Source organism: Cavia porcellus, unplaced genomic scaffold (genome assembly GCF_034190915.1).
Source record: "Cavia porcellus strain 051 isolate PalLab524CR breed Dunkin Hartley unplaced genomic scaffold, mCavPor4.1 scaffold_1, whole genome shotgun sequence".
Taxonomy (NCBI): Eukaryota; Metazoa; Chordata; class Mammalia; order Rodentia; family Caviidae; genus Cavia; species Cavia porcellus.
The window spans coordinates 176,234,651-176,262,650 of record NW_026947484.1 but is presented as its reverse complement, the minus strand read 5'-3'; the positions used below and the strand labels follow the sequence as shown (position 1 = coordinate 176,262,650).

At 37.9% G+C, this 28,000-nt stretch overlaps 1 protein-coding gene and 1 non-coding gene across 3 annotated transcripts in view; one reads left to right on the top strand and one right to left on the bottom strand.

Moving 5' to 3' along the window:
- Positions 1 to 28,000, top strand: part of Hsdl2 (hydroxysteroid dehydrogenase like 2) — a 73,100-nt gene that overhangs the window by 31,045 nt on the left and 14,055 nt on the right. The window contains exons 7-9 of one of the 2 annotated variants that reach the window (XM_013145894.3): positions 12,761 to 12,955; positions 15,335 to 15,406; positions 24,605 to 24,667. In XM_013145894.3, the coding sequence (XP_013001348.2) occupies positions 12,761 to 12,955; positions 15,335 to 15,406; positions 24,605 to 24,667 (330 nt within the window). The remainder of the gene's footprint in view (positions 1 to 12,760; positions 12,956 to 15,334; positions 15,407 to 24,604; positions 24,668 to 28,000) is intronic. The other variant, XM_003463817.5, reaches the window with a different exon arrangement.
- Positions 17,730 to 17,838, bottom strand: LOC111755205 (U6 spliceosomal RNA). The gene has a single exon (XR_002789780.1). It is a non-coding gene; the product is annotated as a U6 spliceosomal RNA (small nuclear RNA).

Here is a 28,000-nt window from a genome sequence, read left to right as displayed (position 1 = left end):
GAAAAGAAAAAAAAAGCAGAGAAAGGGTACAAGTTATACAGATTTACAGAAAAAAAAATAAACAGTAGGAAATCACTAGTTAATGGATTACATATTGTCATCTTAGAAATAATTGCTTGTAAAGTGGACATTCCAACAATGATACTGCAAACAGTTCTGTTCAATGATCCAATAAAACTCTGTGATATCATTTTCTATCTTATACACTTAAATATACATGCAGTTATATAGTTTAGAGCACTTTCTTTTCCTCTCTTTTGTACAATGACTATTACACATTTTGGGTTTCATTGCTCCCACGGTTCTTATTGCTTTTTTGGAAGAGAGTAAAACCAAATGTGACATAACAGAACAGAATCGGTCAAGTCAAAAGGGTGGACATAATAGATAATATAAAAACATAATACAAGGTGATCAACAATGGTTACCATAATGCCTCCCGCTATCTCTAATAGAATTGCCTATATCATTAGTTATAATACAATTGAACAAAACAGTAAAGAATAAAACCGACAAAACCAAAACATTGGAGACATTGTAGGTCTTCAAAAGTAGATAAAAGTCAACGAGAATGGGTGTTATAATGAATCTCATTATCTTCACAGCTGATGCCTAAACTTTCGAACCTGATACTATCCAGCAAAACAGAATAGGGGAACATCAGTCAAAATGAGAGTAATACAGGGCTTTAAATCGAGATAATGGAAAGTCAAAGTATACTATAATATAACCTGCTATTTTTTTTCCTTTAATTAAAAGGATAAAAAATAAAAAAGTAAATAATGGAGTGGAGATTGAGATAAAAGAGGGCATAACAGCGAAACAATGCAGATCAAAACATAACCATTTAAGCAGAATAGTCTTTCACCACCAGATAATCCTGACCTAAAAGTAGTCACCATATTGTCTCTTTCCTTGAAATCCTTGAGTACAACTTCGTATACTGTAGCATTAAGTATATCAAAACAATGTAAAACCATTTAAGAGAATGACAGCATTACAGAGTATTTAGAATCGACTAACAGAAAATGAACAATGGTTTCTGTATAATCTCCTTGTCTTCAAAAGGTTTTTGCTTATACTATCGTACATAATAAAATCCAATAAGATACAACCTATTTAGACCATTGGAGACAGAAGAACAAAAGCTAGATGAGACTTCAAAACAAGATGATACTAAATCAGTATTACCTATTAAGATGTTTGATTGTAAAATTTAAAATCTATTTGATTCTAATAATTAACTCAGTTTCTGTCTTCTGTGACAGCCTTTAGGCTTTTGTGCTCCAAGAATTACATTTTGTTTTAATTTTCTTATGAACCCAGTTGACTGTCCTCTTGATTCTCACATGTCGATGTAATTTAGTTAGGGTAAAGAAGTGATAGAACAGATTTTTTTTTTTAATGTCCAAATGTTGCTAGTCTTTAAAAGCTTCTTTATTATTCATAGTGTTCTCAGTTGTGTGTCGCTAATACTACTCTGGGCCTAGTTTCTCCTTATACAGAGTTGGAAGTTAAGGCCTTTATTACATATTTTTAAATTTGTTTTGTTTTGTTTTGTTTTCTCAGACAGGATCTCACTGTGTATTCCAGGCCGGCCTTCAACTCATTATGAAACACAGGCTGGCCTCAAACTCAGTGATTCTGCCTTAGCCTCCAGAGTGCTGGAATTAAAACCATACACCTAGCTACAGTTTTAAACTTTTAATTATGAAACATTTCTTCTTTTTTTTAATGGTACCAGGGATCGAACTCATGACCTCCCGCTTGCCAGGCAGGTGCTTGTGCCGCTGAGCTAAATCCCCAGCAGAAACATTTCAAACATAAAACACGAACATGTATACAAGTAGAGAGTACCCACCTAGCCTGTGTTTCCAGCCCTCTCTTCCTCTACAGGATTATATTAAAGCAAATGTCAGTCATACTATCATTTCATTTGTGTATATTTTAATATGTCTTTAAATGGTAAGGACTGTTTAAAAAGTAAACCATAAAATCATTATCATATCAAAAAAATTAATATTAGTTCCTTAACATCCCCAAATATATAATCAGTGTTCAGATTTTCTCAAAGGTTGTTTCTTCAGAGTTGGTTTATTCAGATTGGGATCTAAACAAATTCTTCACATTGAATTGGTTCACTACGTCTCTTAAGTGTTTTTAATCTAAAGTAGTTAATACTCAATATTTTTCTCTCTGCCACTTATTTCCTTGAAAAACCAGCTCATCTGTCATGAGATTTCTGTCACTCAGGGTTTTGCTTATCTCCCAGCCATGTCACATAACATTTTTCTGTGTCCTCTGAGGACTCTTTTTATTAGTGTATTACTTATTCTCATTTTTCTTCCTTTTGGCACTATTTAACTTATTTATTCATCATGTAATAGATGTTTGTTGGGTGGTGTTATAGTCAGGGATTGCAAGGAAAACAGTTACATACAGGATACATATTTTATAATAACCACTCAAAGAGTCAAATACAAAAAAGTGCAGGAAATCTCTCCACACACTAAAGACCTAGAGAATCTAGCCAAGGGCCTGGATCCCATGGCAGTATCCTGCATGAGTTCAGCTAAAGACCTAGAGCCCACAACAAAGCCTCCCACTAGTTCAACTGGAGGCCTGAAGCCCACAACAATGACTCATGAAGTCTGTTTCATGGATCAATACTCAAAAGGCCCAAAGGTCCACAGTGGGAGCTAGAAAGTCTGCGCCAGTGGGATGAAGGATCTGTGCTAGAAGGCTGAGAGTTCTGCACAAGAGCCAGGAAGCAACACTCAAAGTAAGGACCAGAGCTCCCCTGAAAAGTACCACCACCATCCTCAGCAAGAGTGAAGTCCCAAGTTCCTCCAGTGATCATAACAACCGAGTTCATATCAAGAATCCAGAGTGACAAGCTTCTCGTGAGACTGGGCATCACACATCTTACCCTCTGGAGCCAGGAAGCAATGCTCAAAGTAAGGACCAGAGCTTCTTCAAAGAGAACCACAGCCATTCTCAGCAACGACAAGGTCCTGAGCTCCTCTGATAATGAAAACAACCCAGTTTGTATTGGGAACCAGCGTGACAGGCTCCTCCAGAAGAACCAGTAACTCCAAAAGAGCCAACAGCTCCAAACAACAACACTAGCACTACTTTTCCTCTGCAGGCCTCCTTTTTATGCTGGTAACACTCCTGAGGTGGGCCATACACTCAACACTATGCTGATTCAGTTCAGCTGGTGTTTAAGATGACCATCAGTTTTCAATCCACCCAACAGGCAATTACCATGTGTCAGACATTGTGCAGGGTACCAGGGATACATGTTTGACTTTTTCATCTAGTGTTCAACTGGTTTGGTAGAAATGAGCCTTTAAAAAGCATGTTGTTGTTTTGTGTTTTGGAGACAAGTCTCTATGTAGTTCAGAATGGCCTTGAACTTGGTGGCAATCCTCCTGTCCCTGTGCACAGGAATTTCAGGCATGTGCCCCCATGCCCACCTTTAAGAGCACACTTAATTGAGGATTTATGCAGAGTATTATATTCTTGGGGTTACTCTGCTTTTTCCTTTTTTGCTTATTTTTTCTATTTTTGTTTTCTCTTTGTGTAGATTATTTTGAGGGTTGAGGACTAAGAATTGAACCCTGGGCCTGAGACATGCTGAGCATATGCCTTGTCACTGAGCCACACTCCCCACCCTACTTGAGGGTACCCTTAAACTGAACTGCTGCATAGAGTAGTGTGAATACCCAGAGTTCTGGTTTGGGAAGAAGTAAAGGATATCTTTTCATGTTTGCTTCCCATTTTTCTGTATTGGGTGGAAGGATTTTCTCAGCTACAAGCTGTACAGGAAGATCTACCACCTATTCTGTAGAAGCTGGGGAAGCAAAAGCTGGGGACGGGAATTTACAGAGCACCAAGGTGTGTTGCTGCAGTGATCCGTAGGAATATTTCGTGGTTGTGACCAGTCCTCCAGAATTATCTTTTCTTTTCTTCTAAGGATGCTAGGAGTCAATTTGCTTAATTCCTTCCTCCTACAGTTTGACCAAGACTCCTTCCTTCCCTGTCCCACTGTGGACCCAGAACCATGCTTTGTTGATTGTTTCCCTATTTCTGTAACAGGCATAATTCTTCAAAGATTTTCTGAGGAATGCTATTCTTTGTAATGGTAAAAAAAAAAAAAAAATGAGAGTGAAAAGGTGCTTCTCTAATAGTTTTCAGACTTTGTGTGAGGACTCACTGATGAATTATAAAGTCAATTCAGAGAGTTATGATATCAATTTGGTGTATTGTGAAATTGCTTTTATAGGTGGCAGACAGAGTTCGTTCTCCCATTCTCTTCCTTCCTGTTATGGTTTGTGTCTGGATGCCCCCAAAGCCTTGTGCAGTCATGGAAGCACTTTTCAGAGATGGGCTTCTAGAGTTTGTGATTGATTCATGGTCCAGCACTGTGATTATGTGTATGAGTGCTGCACCCTCTCTGGGGCAGGTAGTCCACATACCTTATAAGGGACAGAGTCTTTCTGCTCTTGTTGCTTTTGCTGTCTTCTGCTGCTTGGAGTGTTGACCTTGTGCCATGTGCCACCCTGCCTTGGAGCCAGCTGATTACAGCCTGAAACTTCCACAAACTGTAAGCTGAATAACCTTTTCCTCTTTTATTTTTTTTATTTTTTTGTCTTTTTCGTTTTTATCGGTACCAGGGATTGAACTCACGACTGCCTGCTTGCAAGGCAGGCGCTTATGCCGCTGAGCTAAATCCCCAGCCCCACCTTTTCCTCTTTTAAATTTGGGTCACAGGAACTCAGCAGAGTAAGTGCCTGCCTGCCATGTGCGGTCATGAGTGTGATCCCTAGAAAAAAATTTGAGTGACAGGTATTTTGTTCTAGCAATGAGATAAAAATAACCAAGGCAAAAAACCTGTCTTGGAGAATTTTTTGTTTGTCTTGTCTTTTGGAGAGAGGGTTTCACCATGAAGCTCAAGTCTTGAACTCCTTTTATAGCCCAGGTTGGCTTCAAACATGCATCTTCCTGCCTCAGCCTCCTGAGTGCTGGTATTACCGGCATGTATCATCATGCCCAGATGTACTGGAGATTGAACTCAGCACCTTGTACATACTGGGCGAGTCCTCTACTACTGAGCTAAATTTGTAATCTTTAAAAAAATTTTTTTTTTTAAATTTTAGCACTATTGCTCAGATTGGCCTTAAATTTTATGATCCTCCTGCCTCAGCTTCCTGGGTAGCTGGGATTGCAGATGTGTGCCAATGAAATAGAATTGAAAATATTACTTCCCAGCACTCTAGGAGGCAGGAGGATCATAAGTTTGAGCCTATCTTAGGCAACATATTGACTTAGACTCTGTTACAAAACAAAAGATAATTTAAAAATAGCCTGGAAATGTAGCTCAGTGCAAAGGATCTGGATTCAATCTCAAGTGCTCCCAAAAAGAAAAGGGAAAATACTGCAGTACATCATACTTATCAGTATTGTTCCATAAACTTTAGTTTTATATATGTTATATAAGTGACATTTGTGTTTGTAAGTTGTGTATATTTATGTATTTTTAATCATGTTGGCAAAAAATGTTGCTTATTATGTGAGTCACAGTCAAAAACTTTGGTAGCTCACACTTCACTGTACCTCCTCCTTTCTTTTTTCTCTCTTCCTTAGACTTTGTCAGTCTCCTTTCCCCACCCCAGCTGCCACTCTTATTACTGTTGAGAGAGTTAGAAAAGGAGGCTGCTGAGGAAGCTTAAGTTCCAGCACAGTGCCTTCCCTCTTTTTTGTTACTTGCCCCTTTCTGGTCATTGATTTTCCAAACATGAATTGAGACTGTCGTGTCAGACATAGTCCCCTGCATTGTGTCTCTGCATTCAATTCCTGTTCCTTCAGCAAATAAATAATAGTGTGCTTGATGGAGGTATTGTGATGAAGGTGATGCCATCCTTACCCTCACCAAGTTTCCCATTTAGCATGAGCAATGTGAGAGTTTGTTACCTTTGTTTGTAGTTTGTCTTTTCCACTTGCATCTGCTCCCCTAACCTGTAAGTTTTTGGGATCCTGGGGTAACAAAGTTAGAAAAAGCCTAGCCATAAGAATTTTAGATGTTATTCATTCAACAAAATGTGTTAGGTGCCTGTTAGTCACAGGTTATTTGAGAGAAAAGCATAAAAGGCAGAGGAAGTAGCCAGTGTCAAGGTTCTGTAGATGATCATATCTGGCAGAATCAAAGAGCAGAGAGAAGCCATTGTTGCTGGAGCAAGGGGAGAGTAGCAGGAAAAGAGGAGAATGTCTATGAGGAAATGGTGTAGATCCTTGTCAGGACTTGGTCTTTGCCACTTATTCTGAGTGAAATGAGGAATTATTGGTGAATTTTGAGTAGATAGGGGACTTGATCAAGCACAGATATTGAGAAGGGTCTCTCTGGCTGCTGTGCTGAGCCTATATTTTTGGGGGCAAAAGAAAAAGCATTTGGAGGCTGCTGCAGTAACCTAGCACAGATGTTGGTGGCTGTGGCTGGGATGTTGGCAGTAAAGGTGGTGGAAAGTAGTCACGTGCTGAATCAGGATCTGCTGATAGGTTGGATTTGGGTTGTGAGAGACAGAAACAAAGGGGACTCCAAGATTTTGTTTGAGTGACTACAACAGTGGGCTTGTAGGAACTGAGGTAGGGAAAACTGTAGATAAGGCAGATGGGGAGAATAAGACTACAGTTTGGGGTATTGTGTTTGGGCATGCAGGGAGACAGGCAGCTGGGCTTATGAATCTGGGGTCAGAGATAAATAGTTGTGGGTTTACAGCAGATAGATGGCGTATGAAACCGTGGGCTAGACAGTACTATCCAAGGAGTACACAGAAGAGGAAAGGCCATTGGCCATTGTAACATTAAAAAGTTTGGAAGAGAAGGTAAACTGAATAGGCAAGTAAGATGGAAAGAACCCAAAGAGTGTGATGTCTTTTTTTTTTTTTTTTAAAGAGGATAAAACCAAGGAAAATAAAACAGAATAAAACCAATCAAAACAAACCAGTGAACTGATACAGGACTTCAAAACAATACCAAATCAACAATAGTTACCATAATGCCTCTTGTTGTCTTCAAAATAGTTTCAGATACCTTCAGATATAGTAAAAATCAGACAGAACAGAACAGAATATAACCAATTAGAAAACCAATGAATGCAATAAAGGACTTCAAAACAAGACAATAGTAAATGCAAAATGGCTACCATAATATGTCTTGCTATCTTTGAAATAGCTGCTCATGCCATTGGATATAACAAAACAAAACAGAACAAAACCCAATGCAACAAAACAATGAAAATGATATGGGGCTTCAAAACAAAATAATAGGGAATTAACAATGGCTGCTACCTTCAGAAAGAAATCCCCCATAGATGCCACACAGTGTACTGCTATCCTCTGAATAGATGATCAGACCACTGTCCCTAAACCTGCAAGGTCAGTGAAATACCAAAACACCACAAACCTCAAATTATACTTCACCTCAATAGCTATCATTGCAGCCTGTGTTTCTCTGAATCAGCTCATCACTTATGGGGGCGGGGAAGGGGATGGAGGATTGGCTCTTGTTTGCCAACCTGAGCACTGGAAGGGGCTGGATCTGGCTGCCTCCTCACCTGCAGTGGCCCAGGCATGGTGCTGGTTTGTAGGGAGGGCTTGCTTCCTATTGAATCCTTATTTTCTTGCCCTGCAGTCTATGACTGGCGCTGACTCATGGGGAAAGGCTTGGGTCTCAAGAGGTGATGTCTTGAAAGCCACTTGAAGAAAGTGTTTCAAGGAGGAAGAGGAGTAATCGAATGTGTCAAATGCTAATAGTTCTTATAAGATAGGGGTTTGGCAATGGTTTAATAGTCCTACACCTCATATACATCACTTAACATTTTATTTTTATTTTGTATACTTTTTTTTTGAGACAGGGTTTCACTATGTGGTTAAAGTATTAATTTATAGTTATGGATGTTTATTACTCCTTGATAGAACAAAAACTTCTTGAGGATAGGGGCAATGTCTTCTTTGTTCATTTTATTATTGTCATTGTAAATACTCAATTCAGATTTGATGAATGAATAAAGGAATGGGAGAATGAGTGAATGAGTGTGCTGTAGGATTATCTTCTGTCCAACTCTGAAATGAGTATTCTGAACAAAGCTTATATTAAGGGGAACACTATGTGGCAAGGAATACAGAAGATGCCATCAAGATTGTCAGGAGAAATCAACTTACTGTGTAGGTCTTTGCTTTAGCTTTGAGAGGTTCACTTTGGAAGGTTTACTAGATATCTTGGAACCAGTGATATGATTTAGTCCTAAACTTATGACAAAATAAATTGAATTTACAGTCATATTCCTTGTGGTGCATAAGATGGTAAATTACATACAGGATGCTTTTGAAACATAGCAAGAGGGCCAGGTAGCTCAGGTTTCAGGCTTAGCAAAGGAGATTTTCAAAAGAAGGCATGCAAATGAAATAAGATCTCAAGGGAGTTTTGGAGTTATCAAGAAGAAAATCTGGAACATTCCTTGGCAGAGGGGACAATACACAAAAGGGTGCAGCACAGACACTCCTATATGTGCATTTGTTGAAATTCCTGAGTTTGACGACATTTAGATATGATATGATGGCGGTGCTGTTGTTTTGCGTTGAATTTAAGCAAGTCTAGTAGTTCAGGTTTACTGGAATGTTGGGTGGACAGGAGGAGATGAAGGAGCTACACTTTATGTTCTTCTTTTTTTGTTTTTCTTCTTTTTTTCTCTTTTCTTGTTATGTGAGAATTGAAACCAGGGCTTTTGCATTAAGCTACGTCTCCTGTCTCTTTTTATTATTTTGTTTTGTGACAGGGTCTTGCTGAGTTGCCCAGGCAGAGCTCAGATTTGTGATCCTTCCGCCTGACTCTGCTACAGGGATGGGCTTCCAGGCATGCACTGTCACACTCAGCTAGGCCTCAGGTCTTGTTTTCTAACTTTCAGCTGTTGAGTTTCTTCTGGTATGCTGGGATGGAATTTAGGCATTCTACCGCGAAGCTGCATCCTTGCTCTAGGGGGCTGAATTTTAACCTATAGTTAGGGAAGAACCCCTTAAAGAATTTTAAAAGCTAAAGAGTAATATCAAACAGAGGAACAAATAGGACCAATAAAGTGATATGATTGTTGATGAGGTTTAGGATATTTAATCTGGCGTTGACTGTTAGATGGTCTATAAGATTGGAGAGAGGAGAGACAGAGAAGCTAGCTAACTTATTTCATTATTCATGAGGGAGACAGTGAAAATGGAAGAGTGAAAATGGATTTGAGGGCGTATCCAAGCACTGGGCTGTTGGTGAGGTTTCTATTTTTGAAAACAAGCATTTCCTCCTCCTGGACTGTATAGAAGACTATGTTAGCTGGAGCTAGAACTAATCTCCCAATATGAGTGCCTTTCAAGGAAAAGGAGAGTCACTGAATTTAACAGAATAGATGCCATGTAATATATGTTTTCTACCATAAGACCCATTTCATCATTTCCGCTGCAGTTCAGGGCAGGGTAGAAATGATGGCTGTCACTCAGAACATTGGCTGCCCCTTTCGTCTCTCTTCACTGGCCTGGAAGTAAAGTGTGTGGCAGAAACAGGAAGGACCACTTGAGGGTGGAGTTTATGTGGGCTGAGGTGTGGAATTTGGGAAGGGCAGCTGCTGATTTGGTAATGGCAGCAGAGGGAAAAGTCATGAGAGTATCACAGTTCTCTGCCATCTTTGGACACCTGGGCTACATTAGAAATAAATGTGAGAACTAGGTTTACCTAGAAAAATGAGGAGGCAGGATGGCAGCTGGCCTCCCTCCTCTCTTGGGCCGAAAATCAAAACAAAGTGCCTTGTTTTTCAAGGGACGCAGTCACTGTTTAGGTTAAACAGCAGTGTATACCTTATTTCATTGATTGTGAGATGCCCATGTTTTACATTTTTACAACTCTTACATTTAAATGCTTTACATCTCTAATGTCACTGTGCATCTCCTGGTTAATGATGTGTTGTAGTTTAGCTGGCAGCTCTTGTTTCCGTGGTGGTACATTAAGTAACAATATACTTTATAATCAGGACTGTTACTGGTTCAGTGAGTGCTTAGTAGGGGCTGGGAGGTGTTGAAGTCAGGCTGATGTCTTAAGCCTGAAGTGCACATCCTGTGCTAATAGAAGGAAATCTTTGATTGGTTTTAAGACTCTTATTGGCTGAGTGTGGTAGCATACCCCTATAATCCCAAGAGTTGAGGAGCTGAGACAGGAGGATCGCTGTGAATTCAGGATCAGCCTGGGCAACATAGTGAGTTAAAGGTCTACAGAGCAAGACCCTGTCTCAAAAAGGAAAAAAAAAAAATGTTTTGAGTAACTTCTAATCAGGAAGGTTGCAAACTCTTAGATGTCTTCCCAATTATTCCTTACTAAGACCCAAATTTAAGATCACTTTTGTGATACTTATGGTCCAAGCCTTCTGTGTTCTGTTCATGACAAATCTTATGCATTTTTTTCCCTAGAAAAATATAGCAGTTTTTATAATCTGACTAGCCTGTTGGCATTGCAAAATCTTGAGGTTTTGAGCATATCTCTATGGCTCATCTCTTAATTTTGAACATCTATTTGTATATTCTTTGTGTCTTACTTAGAAAGACTCTAAAAGTAATAATAGATTGTCTGAGGAACCATTTTTTTGTTCTAATATTCTACACATACACACACATGCAGCATGTATTTATGTGTATGTGAATCCCTCCTTCTCTCCCTCTTTCCTGTGATGGGGATTAAATGAAGGGCCTCAGATATGCTAGGCAAATGCTCTACCATCAAGATACATCCAGCCCTTTTGAAAAATTTTATTTTGAGAGAACATCTCACTGAGTTGCTAAGACTGTCCTCAAACTTGGAGTCTTCCTGTCTCAGCCTCCCAGGTAACAGAGATTACAGGTATCCACCACTGTATGCCTTGTGACATTATACTCTTTAGACCTCTAATTTAGAGTTGTTAAGGATCACCACACCACAGTTAGACTAAGAGTGTATACACTTACGCATATCATCTCAAAGTGGACTGTCTTGAAATATTTACAGAAAAAGTGGTATAGTTTATGGCAGTGATACAATAACTGAACTCCAAGAATGTTGGTAAATGATGTGTGAACCATTATTGCATGGTAGATGAAAACCTGAATCTATCAGACTGCTGGGTATCTGAATTCCAGCACGTGTGGTCTTGGACAAGTATCTAACACTTATTTCTGTGCCTGAATACTTCTGTCTGCAAAATGAAAATAACAGTACCTACTTCATGGGTTTTCAGAATTAATTCAGATAATGCATGTGAAGGGTGTAACAACCTGCCCTGCACAAAGTACACTTAATGAATGTTAGCCCCTCTTTTTTATTAATAAGGTATCACTTCAAGAATGATTACTTCTTAGACTGTTGGTTAAGTAAAAAGATTAATTATTAGTAAGGAATTTTAGTTGTATGATAAAATAACTGAGTGCTTTTAAGAAATTCCTGAAGTTAGTTGGGCATTCCTTGAAATAGATGTAAATTCCATGAAGGTAAAGGATTTAGGTCTGTTTTGTCTACTGCTTTGCCCCCAATATGTGTTCTAGTGCCTGGCTTATGGTAAGTGCTCAGTAATTTTGTAGGATAAAAAAGGGCCAATAGGTCTTAAAAGCTACAAATGTTTTTTGAAAGCTACAAATATTCTAGGCTGTACCAATTTTAAATGATTTGTTAAAAATGGGATAAAGAGTAATTTTATTGCAATTACTAGAAACTGAAACCTAAAGTGCATTGTAATAAAAGGATTTTGATGCTTTATTAATAAATTGAGATATTAGTTTGACAGTGTATAATTAATGTTCCATTGATCATGCAGTTTCAAGTTATTTCATATGAGAAACAATTTAAAATGTGTCTATACCTTGCCAGTGGCATGAGCCTAAAAGCCCAGCTACTAAGGCGTCTGAGACAAGAAGACTGCTTGAGCCCAGAAGGTATGGAGCCAGCCTGGGCAACACTGCAAGAACCCACCTCAAAAAAGTGCACCTAAAATGATGAGAATTGTTTGCAAATATTTGCATTGTTTTATCTCTGGATCAAAGAATAATAATTTAAAAATTTTCCCTTTTGGACTGAGGGTTCAATTCCTGGTACAAAAATCAGCTAAATTTTTCCTTTAATTCATATTTTCTAGTACTTTCTACAAACCAGTGTTACTGAATTTAAAAATGCCCTTTCCTTATTTATTGCATGATTATGATGCCTTGTTCGTTTTAGATGCTGGGAATACAGTGATGAACAAGAAAAATGGTCTCTGTTTTCTAATACAGGGGAACAAGGTACAATAAACTTGAGAAAGGAAGCCCTACATTTTAAAGATAGGAAACTGAGGTCTGAAGATGTTAAAGTGGCTTACTAGAAGTCATGGTATGGCTGATACAAAAATCCCACTCTATTGCTTTTTAATTCACTGCCTTTTTCATTATACCATACTGGCTTTCTTGACTCTTAAGAACACTGTCTGTACTCTTGAACATTCTAAATCAGAAGTCTTAGTTTTGCTGGGATTCTCATGAAGGAATTATGTATAAGGCAGCATTACATAGAGTAAGGGAATTCTCCCTGTAGAACATTTAGTAAACCCTGTAAGCTTTGTGGACTTTGTTTTCATCATCTGGAAATTGAAGAGTAAGACTTGCTTGTTACCTCTATAGTCATCTTGTTTAATTTGGGGTTGTGTGTGTGTGTGTTTTCTCTACAGCCATACACACTGCTGCTATGGACATGCTGGGAGGATCAGGTGTTGAAAGCCAATGTAGAAAAGCGGAGATAATTGCAGATGCTGCATATTCCATTTTTAAAAAGCCCAAAAGCTTTACTGGCAACTTTGTTATTGATGAAATTATCTTAAAAGAAGAAGGAATAAAAAATTTTGATGTCTATGCAGTTAAACCAGGTAAAGCTTACTGTGTTTGAAAGTAGTGATGTATTTTCCTACATTTTCTTCATTGACTATGTCTGTGTGTTTGTATGATTATAAAAGGAATATGTTCTTTAAAAACCATCTTTCCATGGCTGGGGATTTAGCTCAATGGTATAAGCACCTGCCTAGAAAGCACATGAACATGAGTTCGATCCCTGGTACAAAAAAAAAAAGTAAAAACCATCTTTCCATTGAAGGGAAAACCATACACCAACACTAGCTTTGTTTTTTGAGACAGGGTCTTGCTATAGAGTTCAGATTAACTTTTTTTTTTGGACAGAGTCTTGCTGTGCAATTCAGCCTGGCCTTGAATTCACTATGTAGCTCAGGCTGGCCTCTAACTTGTGGTGATAGTTTTGGCTCAGCCCCCGTGGTGCTGGGATTACAGGCATGTGCCACCATCCCTGGCTCCATATCAACACTATTTAAGAGAGAAAGAACAAACAAAAGTTGAGTGCTTTTTTTTTTTTTTAAATTGGTACCGGGAATTGGCAGGTGCTTATGCCACTGAGCTAAATCCTCAGCCCCAAGCTGAGAGCTTTTGAAGTGGTATACAGTTGGAGATCATCTGTCATTAGCCATTTCCAAATTTTGGAGCCAGAAATGAAAATTGGTTTTTAAAATTGAGCTTTTAAAAATCAAAGCAATGATTTTATTTATTTAGATATAATGATACAATAGTAGGCTATTTACAAAAAACTTTAAGATTATAGCTTCATTCCAGTTGTTCATCCTTGAGTGTAGTCTCTTAGTTTGATGACATGATTAAAATGCATGAGCAAGACCTGTCTTCTGTAGTATGACTTGAGAAGTTTCTAGAAAATGCCCCTGGTCAAAATAACTTCCTCTGAAATTGCAGAGGATGATGATGATATAGATTTGTACTTCATATAAAAAGTATCATGTATTCTTAGCTAGGTATTAGCCAAGTAGCTTGTAACCCTAGTCATGGCACTCAGAAGGCTAAGTAAGAAAGATAGCTTGAGCCCAGGAAATCGGGGCCCTGCCTGGACTGTATAGTGAGACCTTGTCCCTAAAAATAAAAATTAAGAGTAAATAAATGAATTAATAAGTAAAATACAGTGCATCCTAAACAACAGGTATTATAGCCACAAATGGCAATTACATTGTTGTACTAAAGATTATTTAATCTTTGTAGCAGTCCTATAAGGTAAGTAATACCGTCTTAAGTGATTAAGAACATGGAATGGGGTAGAAAACAAGTCAGGTTCAATTTCAGCTCTGTTGCTCATGCCTGTGACTATGAGCCCCAATTTCCTAATTGTAAAATTAAGGGAACGTTAATTTCCACATAGGATTTCTGTTAGAACCGTGTGTGAAAACCTATACAATGTGTTTGGATGGTACTCAAACACACAGTGTGCACACAATATTTATCAGTTAACATTGCAAGTGGAAAAATAGGTCCAGCGAGATAAAAGCCTTTGTCTAAGAGCAGATGGCTAATAAATGGCAGAACCAAAACCAGACTCAGTTCTTCTGGGGCCTTGGTACACTGTAATCATTGCTTTAGGTTTTGGGGCCACTAAATCATTATACAGAAAATTTAAAATGTGATGTATTTAACAGTCATTCTTAGTATGGAAGACTTAATATGATCCAAGTACTGTGATACAAGGCTATAACAAGTATCGATTTATTGCTGCCCTCCAGAAGTTTGTTTAACCTTTAAAGAGATTTTATGCCAGTTTTGGAGGTTTTGTGGCCTTCAGATCTCCCAACATACGTGTGTCTTAAAGGTATCAGTGTCATGGTAAGGTAATTAACTAGCTGGTTAATTAATTAAGTAGCATCACGCAGGGTCTGTAATCCCACCACTTGGGAGCCTGAAGTATAAAAATTATAAATTTGAGATCACCTTGGGCAATTTAGCAAGATCTTGTGTTTTAAAAAAAAAAAATGCTGGAAATGTAACTCAGTGGCAAGAGGCTGGCTTATCTTGTGAAAGGTAATTAGTTTTTTTAGCCATAGCTGTTAGCCGAAAGGAAGCCAAGGCTGGGCTCCGATTTGCAGTCCTCTTTCCACAGATTGCCAGAGTGCTGGGATTATAGGTGTGTGCTTCTCAGCTAGTTTATAACAGATGATTTTTAAAAATTAAATTTTGAAGATGAAGTTTGTCATAGGAGAAGAGGTTAACTGAGTCACAGGGAAATTAATTTAATAAGCAGCTTGACAGTTCTGGGGACCTTTTCCATTGTTCTAAGATTTTAATATCTGTTAAATAAACACTATGTTTTTAAGAACACACATAGTGTTTATTTAACAGATATTAAAATCTTAGTGTATTACTGCTTTTTTGTTAACCTGATTATTTTGGGGTCAATTTTTCAGGCCATCCTTTGATACCAGATTTCTTCTTAGATGAACATCCAGATGCAGAGATGAAGAAAAGGGAATCACAGGGTAAGATGTAAAATACACACACACACACATATGCACACACTTTTTTTTCTTTGTTTTGAGACAGGGCTTCTCTGTGCAGCTCAAGTTTGCCTTGAACTCACCTTGTAGCCCAGGCTGCCCTCGAACTGGTAGTGATCCTTCTGCCTCAGCCTCATGAGTGCTGAGATTATAGGCATGCCAGGTAGTAAGCCATATTTTATGTAAGAAAATACAGATCATAACTTATATATTTCTCCCAAAACATAAAGTTGATCACATGACAGTCACATTTCTACTTCTGCTTCTAAACCATTTTGTAATTTAACTAAATTACAGAGTCACAAGTTATGTGACTTCTCAGTTCTAGCAAAAACAAAACAAAACAAGAACAAAAAACAAAGATTATTTGTCTACCAGTAAAAAGTTCTTAATGTAGTCGTGGCTTAGGTTCTTGTTTTGTAGCCTGGGCTGGCCTTGAATTTTCAGCCCTTTTGCCTCAGTCTTCCAAGTGCTAAAATTACTAATATGCACCATAATACTTAACTGATATTTTGGTTTTTTAAAAAAATAATTGTCGATTCAAGTTTTATTTTTCTTAACACACTGTCTTTAGGCATTTCACATTGATAGGTCATTTTATTTTGAGGAAAAGTACATCGCATCTAAGTACACCTAACAGTTTTCACTGTGCTGTGTGACTACTTCATAGAGGAATTAACTTTAAGGAGGCTTTTACTTTCTTTAGTTTCTGTAACTCAGAAACAACAGCCTCTTGAATTGGTCTGGAGTATGCATTTTAGTCCTTTTGTTCTGGCCTCATGCCAGGGGCTTCCCGAAAGATGTTCAAAGAACTGAACATTGATGGGAAGAATTGCTCTCATGGTCACTAACAAGAATGGCTTTCTTCAGGACCTTTACTTTGTTTTTTTATCTTAAAGAGTCTATGAACCTCATACGTGAATGTAGATTTTTTTAAAGAAGGCTGATAGAGAATGTAAGAACAAATTCCTTTATATTTTTAGCAAATCTACAGCACCTGATCAAAAGGCACTTTAGTGCCATTGCTTATTTCCTGTTTAGTCATATCTTTTTTTCTTTTTCTTTTTCTTTTTCTGTTGGTACCAGGAATCAAACTCAAGACCTTGTGCTTGCCAGGCAGGTGCTATGCCACTGAGCTAAGTCTCTGGCCCCTTTTCTTTTCTGTGTCTGTTTTTTTTTTTTTTTGCTCAATTTTTTGTGGTGGTTTTTTTAAAAAAATTAATCAAAAGAGCAACTTTTCTTTTGTGTAATAGCATTTTACAAAATTTTGAAAACCATAGAAGGAAAATAGTAACTCCCAATCCCGCCATTCAGAGATACCTCTTTAAAAATTAGATCTTTGACTCAGTTCCCATTTGGATATATCAGAGTATGAAAACCAGAAAAATACAAACAAGCTTGCCAGTCTTTTTTTTTTTTTTTTTTTTTTTCCAAAAGCTTCTTATTACCTAGAGATTACCTAGAGATCTTATAAAGTCTTTAAGGGTATGATCTTTAAGGTTGATGAGCCCTGAATCATGATTTTTGCTTAGTAGTCTAAGATAAGGTCTATCTTTTGGAGAAAGACATACATGAAATGAGCTCATTTAAATTCCAAGACTTCCGGGGCTGGGGATGTAACTCAGCAGCATAAGCGCCTGCCTTGCAAGCCTGTGGTCGTGAGTTCGATCCCTGGTACCGGTAAAAATACAAAAAAAAAAAAAAAAAAATCCAAGATTTAAATAAGAACCACTTGTTGATTATGTGTCTTCATTTTGTTTATTCAACAAATACTTATTGGGTACCTACTCTGTCAAATACTGTGCTGATTTGACGCATACGCTATTTTTAATACTTGAGGTCCGACAATACAGAACCAAGATTTAAACTTCTTTCTCTGATTCCAACTGGTATGCTTAAAGAGATTCTCTAACACCCCAAAACTGAAAAGCCTTTGACCTAGCATTATTATTTTGTCTAGTAACCCCACTTATTAATTCATAACAAGGAGTTGCCATCTTATGAACAGAGTCTGTAGTTGCTATAATCAGCGCATTGTTTCCCTTTGGGCATAATTACACAGGGGACACAATCACAATCAGGAGGTTATTTCATGACCAAGGAATCAAAATAAGAGGACTTGAATAAGTAAAATGTGAGGTAAGTATTTGCTGGTGCAAGGCTCTGACAGAAATGATTTTGCCCTTAGCCACTGCCGCACAAAGAATGCTCTTTCCTCTAACCTTTAAGGTCAAAACCCTCAAATTCTTTTCCTGACTTCCTCACATAATGCTGGAGAAAGCATTTAATTCTTTTTTTTAAGTATAAAAATGTGGCATGCTTCATGAATTTGTATGTCATCCTTGTACAAGGGCCATGCTAATCTTCACTGTATCTTTCTAGCTTTGTTTTGTTCTGTTCTTTCTGGGTTCAGCAACATTAGTAGTAATCTTTTATAGATGTAGTTGATTATACACACAGGCTGTAGTCCATTATAGCTGGCCTGGGATCTAACTTAGGTCTTTTTTTTTTTTTGTCTTTTTCATTTTTATCGGTATTATTAACTTAGGTCTTTTTACCATGTGTCTTTCAGGTGACTTTTTGTGTCCATATACGGATCCATAATGTTCACTTTAGAGTTTACCTCTCAGAGGTTATTGTGTAGCCTTCATTTCTAAAATGGGAGAATTCACCTTTCTGTTGCACTCGTTACTTATAGTAATCCCTGTTAACATTAGATTGTACCTTTTCTGGAATTTGTTCTGTGTAGGTTAATTCATAGTGGATATATATAATTATTGTAAACTATGTACATGGTTTTAGCTTAATGATTATTTTCTATATTTACTTATTTGTTTTTATTAGTATATGTTTGCAGTAAATAATGACTACATTCCTCATGAGGATTTGGCACATACATAACACATTTCAATTATTTCCATCCCTTTCCCTTCCCCTCCTTGCCTCTTCCCTTCTGTTTCTTGAACTCCTTCCCTTTTGCAAAAAAATCTCTCTATTTCTTGTTACCTGTCTTTTATTTTGCTTTTTGTATTTTGGGTATCTCATACAAGAGAAACTATATGATTTTTTTAAAAGTTTTTTTTAATTTTAAAGAAAAAAACAGAATAAAGTAAGTCAGAACAAAACAATGCAAGCAACACAGGAATTCAAAACAAGACAACAGGATATCAACAGTGGCTACCATAATGTCTCTTATTTTCTTTGAAATAGTTGCCTATACTTTCACACACAAGAATATCAAACATAACAAAACAATATAAAACCAATGAAAATAATGAAAGCATTACAGAACTTCAAAACCAGATAACAGGAAATGAACAATAGCTACCATAATACCACATTTTCTTCAAAATAATTGTCCATACTATCACATAATAAAATGAAATGAAACACAATAGAACCCATCAAAACAAAAGAATAAAAGCATTATAGGACTTTAAAACAAGATGATAGGAAATCAGCAATGGCTGCCATAATGTCTCATTTTTTTCAAAACTGCTGTTCATACCATCAAATGTAATAAAATCAAACAAACCAAAACAGAATAAAACTAATTAAACAAACAAATGAGAGCATAAGACTTCCAAACAAGATAATAGGAAACCAACCATGATTACCATACCATTATGTTCAAAATAGCTGTCCATACCGTCAAAGTAAAATCTAACAAAATAAGGCAGAACAAGGCCAAACCTAACAAAATTGTGAAAAGAATACAAGAGTTCAAGACAAGACAATAAGAAATTAATAGTAGTTACTACCTTCCACTCCTAGGTGTATCCTCCCCTATCACTTTTACAATGTTTGTTAATGCTTTTTGGATCCCATTAATTCTTTCTGTTGTTTATACGAGGGTTCATGTGTATGAGTTCAAACTGTTTCACCCATGAACATGATCTCCAGTGGCATCCATTTACCTATAAGAGCCTCAAGATTATTGTACTTTATAGCTGGATAGTTTTCCACTGCATGGAAATACCACATCTTTCTTATGCATTCTGCGGTTGATAGGCAAGTTACCCTTGCTTTTTTTCTGGTTTCCTGTTACATAGAACAGTTGTTTTCTCTCCTTTGATTTTTCAGTCTATGAATTTCCTTTCCAGTTAAATGTGTTTCGTATATACAGTATACCAATGGATCTTGTTTCTTGATCCATTCTTCCTGTTTCTTTTTATTGCTGAATTGAGGCCATCTACATTAATGGTATAACCAGCATACATTGGTTTGTCTCTGCCATGCTATCGGCCCTCCACTTTTCCCCTTCATTCAACTGCCTGTCTTGTTTGGCTTCCTCCTCTGCTGCTGTTCCTGGAACCATGGTCATCTTTATCTCTCTCTAGAATATCCTTCAGCACTTTCTGTAGGGTTGGTTTGGTGGTCATGAATTCCTTCTGTTGTTCTTTATCATGAAAGTATCTCATTTTTCCATCAATTTTGAGAGATAGTTTTAGAGGGTACATCAATCTGGGTTGGAAATTTTCTTCTTTCAGGATTTGAAACACTTCACTCCAAACTCTTCTTGATTTGTGTTGACAAGTTTGCCATGATTCTGATTGGTTTTCCTTTATAGGTGATCTGTTTCTTTTCTCTAACAGCTTTTTTAATATTCTGTTCTTGTGTTGAATTTCTGGGATCTTGATTATTCTATGTCTGGGTGTAGATTTACTTCGTTTATAGCTAGTTGGAGTCCTATATGCCTCATTTATATGCATGCCAGCTCCTTTTCCCATGTCTGGGAGGTTTTCTGCTATTACTTCTGTAAATGACCTTCTAATTCATTTGTGTTGACCCCTGCTTCTTCACTCTTATGTTATGCTTCTTTGCATCATCTTACAGCTGTTGAATTGTTAATTTTTGATTCCTTGTTATTTTAAAGAGATCTTTCCTTTCATGGTTGCTAGCTGCAATCCTATTTTCAAAGTTTGAATGTCTGTCTTCAGTGTCCTCAAGTGGTTTTGCCAGCTTTCAATTGATTTTTTAATTTCCTGGATATCTCTTTGAACCTGTTTTCATGCATTGTAATTCCTTTCTATATTCATTCAAGCTTTCCATCATTTTCCTGTGCTCCTCTTTTCTATTTATGTCTTCTTTAGATATGCTGAGCAGTTCTCTCATTATGTTTGTGATTTCTTCTTTTACCTGAAACATTATTTCTGATTTGGTTGCTTTTACAATCTCATGAAGTTGCTTCTTTGCTTCAGTTCCTGCCCTCCCAGAGATTTCAGATGTGTAACTTCCATGACTGTGTCTCCCAGACTTGTTCTGTGTGGGCTGAAGGTCTGAGATTGCCTTTGCTCCTTCATCTTGACATTCTCCTGGGTTCCTCCTAACAAGTTGGTTGTGAGCACTTCCCACTTTGGCAGCCCCTCAGCAGTGTAGGGGATGGGGCAGGCACCTGAGTTCCTCTGATCCCAGATTTATAGCAGGGGATGGGGAGGACTTCTCCAGACCTGTGCAACTACACTGGGGCTTCCCTAATCACCAGGGGTGCAAAAAGGTGGGGCTGCTTCTCTCAGTCTGTGTGTTTACACTAGGACTCGCGTGATGGTGGCAAGCACACAGGGGTGTGTTTGTCTGATACTCCTGGTGGGTGATGGATGCCCTATGGAAGCAAGAGCCACCAGTGGTGGCCTACAGGTGGTAGGGCTTGCCTGGCTGCGTGTCCCTGCTCCGCTGGCTGTCTGCAGGAAGAAGCCTTTTGGTGGTGGTGGCTGGCAGGCAGAGGTGGATCTGTTGGCTCTCTCAACTATGTGATATTTAAGCTTGTGTGTCTGATTGATTTCACCTTATGGCCTCAATTCATTTTGCTAGAAATAACACACATTTATCCTTTTCTATGGCAGAATAGCACTGCATTGCATAGAAATGTCACATTTTCTTTATCCATTCATCTGTTGATGGATATACAGGCTACATCCAAGATTTAGCTGTTAAGAACTATGCTGCTCTAAACATGGTTGTGCACGTGTAACTGTAATATAATGTCTTTAACTCTTTCAGGAAGATACTTAGAAGGGAAGTAACAATATTTTCATTTCCTTCAGTATTTCCTCCATCTCCACGCAGCACTGAAACACACTGTGGAGTCTTCCCTTCTCTCCCCTCCTTTTCTCCTGCCCTGCCCTTCTGCTCTCTTCCCTTCCTCTTCCTTGCTTTCTTGCCATCTCACTGTCTTGCCTTCCTTCTTTTGTGGTAGTTTTAGTGTCTCTGTTCCATCGGTCCTGTGTTATCCTCAGAAATACTTCTTCACTTGGCGGCCTTTCTTCCTTCCCCGGCAGTTAGTACCACCTCTTATTCTGCCATGATTTTTTTTTGTCCTGGAAAACCTTGTCAAGTTTGTGCTCAGCAGAGAACAATCTGACAAGATTTTCTACACTTCACTTTCTGTTCCATAGTCTTTTAATTTTTAATTTCACTATTGTGCTTTTGTTTCTCAACTCACCTTTCCTTTTCACTTTATCTTGTTATCTCCCCATCCCATCTCGGCCAGTTGTATGACTTTCTGCAGCTGTTTTGTGTAGTGTTTTCTGAAGGCTTGATTTTCTAGAGCAGCTTTAGGTTCACAACAAATTGAAAGGAAGGTACCCAGATAACTCCGCATACAATGCGCAGCCTCACGTCAGCATCCTCCACCGGCAGGGTATATTTGTTACAGTCAAAAGCCACACACTGTAATCATCTAGCTTTTATGTGGAGGAGGCCTTAAAGTTTTCACAGTAAATTATTTTTAGAGATCGACTTTTCTTCTGTTACCCTTGTGCTATATTATTTTCCCCGCTGGATTATGTTTCCTCCCTATTAATCCATGCTCTTACTAGGCGACCTCTAAAGCCAGGGTGGTGAAATGCCAGGGATATTAAGGTTGCTTCAGGCTCTGCTCCCTGTCCACCTGTTGGAAATGCTTTCTCTGAGCTAACGTGGTACCTGGTAGGCATGTAGCCAGTGCCAGTATACAAGGCTGGCATGACATGGGGACTGCTTTCCCTCCTCTGCCCAGACTCCTCGCTCCAGTATCCCTGCTGCGCAGGCTCCTCCTCGCGCGTCTTGTATCAGCTGTGCTCTGGAACATGTGCTTCCTAGAAGGCTCTAGCAAGGGGCTCAACTGTCTGACCCTGCTCTTACTTGAAAGCTTCAAGCTTTGAACCTGGGATTTGAAATATGAAAATAAAGATGAATACAGAGTCTTTCTTGAAAGGCAGCACCTATAAACCAGAAGAGGGGCAGTGCATAGTCCTGCAGATGGTACAGCCCAGATGCTTGGCCAGTGATTAAAACTGTGAGTCCTTTCCAGTTGGTTTAGGTGGGCAGAACTATTCCTCCTCTTGAGATCTTTCATGAGGCAAAGCATAAGCAGGCCTGTATGTTTAGGGTTGAGTCTGTGTATCTTAGTTGCTAATGTCTTCCTAGGTTTGAGCAATAGATTATATATCAGTCTAGATAATGTTTGATGTTTGTGTTTCTGTTAAGTAGGTTTTTTTCTTTTCAGTGTTGAATCTGACCCAAGGCCTTGTATATGCTAGACAAGTGGTCTACCACTGAGCTACACCCCCAGCTCTTTTCTAGTACATTTTCATATTTATTTAGAGTGAAGTTAAGGAGAGACACTGTTAGGGGCTGTTAGTCATATATCTTTTCCTTTTTAGATTATTGAAATACTATAAGTGTCTCTTTCTCATTCAGGCTTACGTGTCTGTAGCGTACTACACCTTTCAAATGTATTACAGATTGGTTTGTGTCTCTTGAAGCTTCATTCCCTTATACCAAATCTTTATGCATATCTCTAAACACTCCATCTGATAAATAATGCAGTTTATCTCTTGGCAAATGTCTTTCAGGGCTAAACTCATGTTTTTGCTGCAATTTTTTTGACACTCCAAACAATAGAGATGATATATCTTGTTTAATATACAAGTCACCTAGAGTTGTCACCTACCATTAAAGGAGGGATGGCAGCATTTACTTATATGACAAATGTAGTTTTATCTTAAGTGTAACCACTAAATTTGAACACATTCCTTCCTCACAAAAACACAGAGGAAGGCTGTGTCTTTGCTACCCTTCCTTGGGACATTATGTGAGTTCAGATCTTGGTTCTGTGTCCTACCTTTATGTTGACTATATAAGAATTAAACAACAAGATACAGAAAGAATGTGGAGGAGCCATTACTGAGTGGATAAAATCACAGACTTTGCAGTCAGACTGCCTGGATTTAAATTTCTTTCTTTCTTTTTTTTTTTTTTTTTGTCTTTTTCTTTTTTATTGGTACCAGGGATTGAACTCACGACCACACACTTGCAAGGCAAGTGCTTAAGCTGCTGAGCTAAATCCCCAGGTCCCATGGATTTAAATTTCTGCAGCGTTGACCTTGGGTGAATTGCTGAGCATTCCAGTTGCCATTTAAAAAACCTGTCTCTTTCTTTCTTTTTTAGTGTATTGGGCATTGAATGTAGGCTTTTGCACATGCTAGGCAAGCACTGTGCCATTGAGCTACATCTCAGTCCTTTTTATTTTAATTCATTCTTTTTTATTTTATTTTATTTTTTGAGATGGTTCTTACTATGTCTCAAAATGCCAGGCTGACATTGGTCTCACTATGTAGTCCAGGCTGATCTCAAACTCCTAGCAGTCCTTCTGCCTCAGCCTCCCAAGTGTTACCATGCCCGGCCTTTTAATTAATTCTCAAATTGTGTTTAATTAAACAAAATTTACAAATGCTTTCTGGAACAAGACAAGTTATAAATAAAAAGGGGGAAACCAATTTCTATATATTTTGTATTTGTTACCTTTGTGAGTGTTTTAAAAAATTTTTCTTGTTTTGGTTTGTTTTTTTGCAGTAGTAGGCTTTGAGTCCAGCGCCTTGCACTTAGCTACACCCCTGGCCCTTTTCATTTTTTTTTTTTCTGAAATAAAGTCTTGGTAATTACTCATACTAAAGTTGAATTGTGATCTTTTTGCCTCAGCCACTGAATTAGTTGGTGTTACAGGCATGTGCTACCATGCCTGGCTTCAATAATTTTTAACAGAAAAAGAGTAGTCACTATCTAAAAAAATCTAAAAACACTGTTTTATATTTGGATGTATTTCTGTCTAATCACTTTTTTCTTTGCAAATATAACTTTTTTTGTGGTTTTTTTTTTGGTGCCGGGGATTGAACTCACAACCTCGCATTTGTCAAGTAGGCACTTACGCCGCTGAGCTAAACCCCCAGCCCTGCAAATATAACTTAAAATTCACAACTACAAGTAAGTATTTTGCTAGCATACATATTGCATTTAATTGCATAGACTGCCTTTTTGCTTTTAATAATATTTTGAGTATTTTCCGTGTCTTCAAAAACGACCTGGTGAAAAGATAACTTAATCTCCTGAATATATTTATTTAGTGATTTTTAATTGTTTTGTTTTATAAATGCATTAGTTTTTGCTCTTACATGATTTTCTTACTGTGAAGCATAATAAGTAGATAATTACGCAATGAGAAAGACTTTTTTGTTTTTCAAGAGAAGGTCTTGCTATGTAGGTCAGACTGGCCTTGAACTCACTATGTAACCCAGGCTGACCTCAAACCCCTGGGGATACTCATGCCTCTGCCTCCCAAATGCTGGGATTACAGGTATGTACCACCATGCCTGGCCAAAGGGAAAGACATTTTAAGGCTTCTAATCCATAGTAGTAAATTTCCATCTAGATTTATATGCTTCTAACAATACTGATTACCTTGTTCACTGCCCTTTTACTATTGAAATACACAGTTTAAGATGTAGTTTAATAGTAGAATGCTTGCCTAGCATGCACAAGGCTCTGGGTTCCATCCTCAACATTTATACATACAAACATACAAAGATAAATATCTCAATTTTTAAAATTATACAGTTTATCTCTTGGCAAATGTCTTTGGTTTCTAAATAACAAGATCAGTTGTGCATGGTGATATACACCTGTAACACCTATAATCTCAATATTTTGGATCCCAGTGCAGGGGTATTGATAGTTTGAGGCCAGCCTGGGATACATAGTGAGACCTTACCTCAAAAAATAAAAAACAAAAAGTAGATTGCATCAGTGTCCCTCAGTCACAGACCCTTCAGTACATTTGCAAAGTTGTTTATTTTCAAGGATACATGGAAAGAGTTTTACCTACAAAAGTATACAGTTTTAGCTGTTTCATTGAGGTACAGGGGAAACCTTTTCAAATGTATGGGAAGCTATTAACAAAATGTTTTCAAATCATAGGATAAATGTGTCTTTACATGCATGTATCTACGTACTGAGCCTTATATAGTTTAATCATTGTCTGTTCCAGATGACCACCTTATCTGCAATAGTCTCCTATCCCAGTTCCTGCTCTCTTTTGTAATAGTACCTACCATTTCTTGATTTAATTTTACATATCATTTCTGAATGGTCTGTCTACACTAGACAGTTTTCTTGTGTTGTCTTTGTCAGTTTGGTCTCTTGGTGATCCTGGCCTCATAATGAATTAGGAGGTGTTGTTCCCTTTTCTTGAATTTTTTGGGAAGAGTTTGCAAAGGCTTGTCAGGCATAAAATGAGTAAAAACTATGCCTTTGCTTTAATTTATTTGAAAGTAAAAATGAGACAGAATGAATATATAGTGTCAGAAAATAGGTCAGTGCATGGAGTGGACTTTTAAGGACCTATACGGCTTTCCTTCTTGACATAGGTGGTGGTGATACAGTGTTCTTGCCTTCTGATAAATTACTGAGTTGTACACTTATGATCTCTGTCTCCATGAGTATGTTGTATATCAGTAAAAATCAGTGCATGCCTTGGGTGATGCAGAAGTGGTTTGACCTGGCTGTAGCTAATAAAAGTACATTTTCCTAAGTTAAAAAGTAAAGTCAGCCAAAAGCTTCAAAATGGTATATCTTCTTTGTTTCATTATGTCTTAAAGATTTCATCAGTAATATCTAGTTGGAGTCAAGAAGACAGGGATTGTTTTTGTCTCCATAAACATCATAATGGAAAGCAGTTTATATTCATTTGTTTATTTTTGAAGTGCTAGAGATTGAATCCTGGTCTATGTGCATGCTAGACAGGCACTCTATCACTAATCTACATCTGCAGCTCTTTATTTTGAGAGAGGGTCTAAGTTGCCCAGGCCAGCCTCAAACTTCTGATCCTCCTGTCTCAGCCTCTTAAGTAGCTGGAATTACAGGACTGTGCCATCATACTTGGCAAGTTTCTATTCATTATGCTTACGGGGTATCTTATGTCATCAGTTAGATTCATAAATTAACATTGGATTAGTTGTATTGGACAGGATGGCAGGGTCTAATTTGAGTTGGGAAATAGATGGAGTGATAACTTTTAATCTAGAGGGAAAGATTGGCCTTGCATTAATTTGATTAGTGAATTTGTTCTTATCCATTTCTGGGAACAACTCCAAAGAATTCCCTATGCAATTCTAGGCGAAGAAATAAAGGAACAGAGACTACATAAGGAAACAGTAGCATGATAGGGGAGAAGAGTCCTATGAATTGCTATCCTGTCCCTTGGCTAACCATATGCAGACTTGTTATAACCAGTGAGTTAAATTGATTCAAGTTAAAAATGTTATTAGGTACCTTGCATTCCTCTGGCCTGGGGTTTTCAGATGGAGAAGCTTGTGGACACGACAGTTTGGCGTCTCTCTTTATCCACTGGGAAGCACTATTGAAGTAAGAAGGGGAGAGGAAACTGAGCTTGTGAGGTTCAGACTCTTCTACACATCTCTTTCTGAGCAGCTGTCTTTGGTGTTCGCATGAGCTACACTTGGAAAACATTTCTCACCTCTGATGAGAGGGTACAGGTCAATATATCGGTTAAGGCATTAGGCAAATGAATTTAATTTGGAGGCAAAGTGATTGCAAAATTCACTTGGCTGTTGATTCAGTCTCCATCTCCACTTTACCTCTACTGATTCCAAGTTGATATTTGGAGCTCCATCTTTTCTGATTTCAAGGTCTTATTTTCTCACTTGTTTATGTTTTTTTTTTTTTTTCTCCCAGTACCGGGGATTGAACTCACAACCATGCACTTGTAAGGCAGGCGCTTATGCTGCTGAGCTAAATTCCTAGCCCCTATGTTTTTGGTTTTTGTTTGTTTGTCTGCTTTTAGTTTTTAAAGATAAGATCTTGCTATACAGGTCATGCTGGCCTTCAACTCAGTATGTACCCCAGGCTGGCTTTGAACTTCAGTGATCTCCCTGCCTCAGCCTCCTCGCTTTCTGACTTGTTTTCAGAATTTAGAAAGGATTTAAAAGGATGATGCCAGTAGTTTTGTTTAGGTCTGGTTATTGCAAGCATTGTATTGTTTAGCAGTGGTTTTATTTTGATTCTTTTTTGTAACCTAATCTGAAAGTTAGCTTTTTACAAGCCATTTACCTTTATAGTCATAACTGGTATGTTTGGCCATTGTTCTATCAGTTTGATCTGTACTTTTAGGTGCCACTTAATGCATTTAAAGTATTTAGTCTTTCATGTTTACAGTCTATTTAATGGCCTATTTGTTTGCTAATTAATTAATTCTGTGTCTTTACACTGCTATGGTCTTAAGCTACTTACGTGAGTAATATT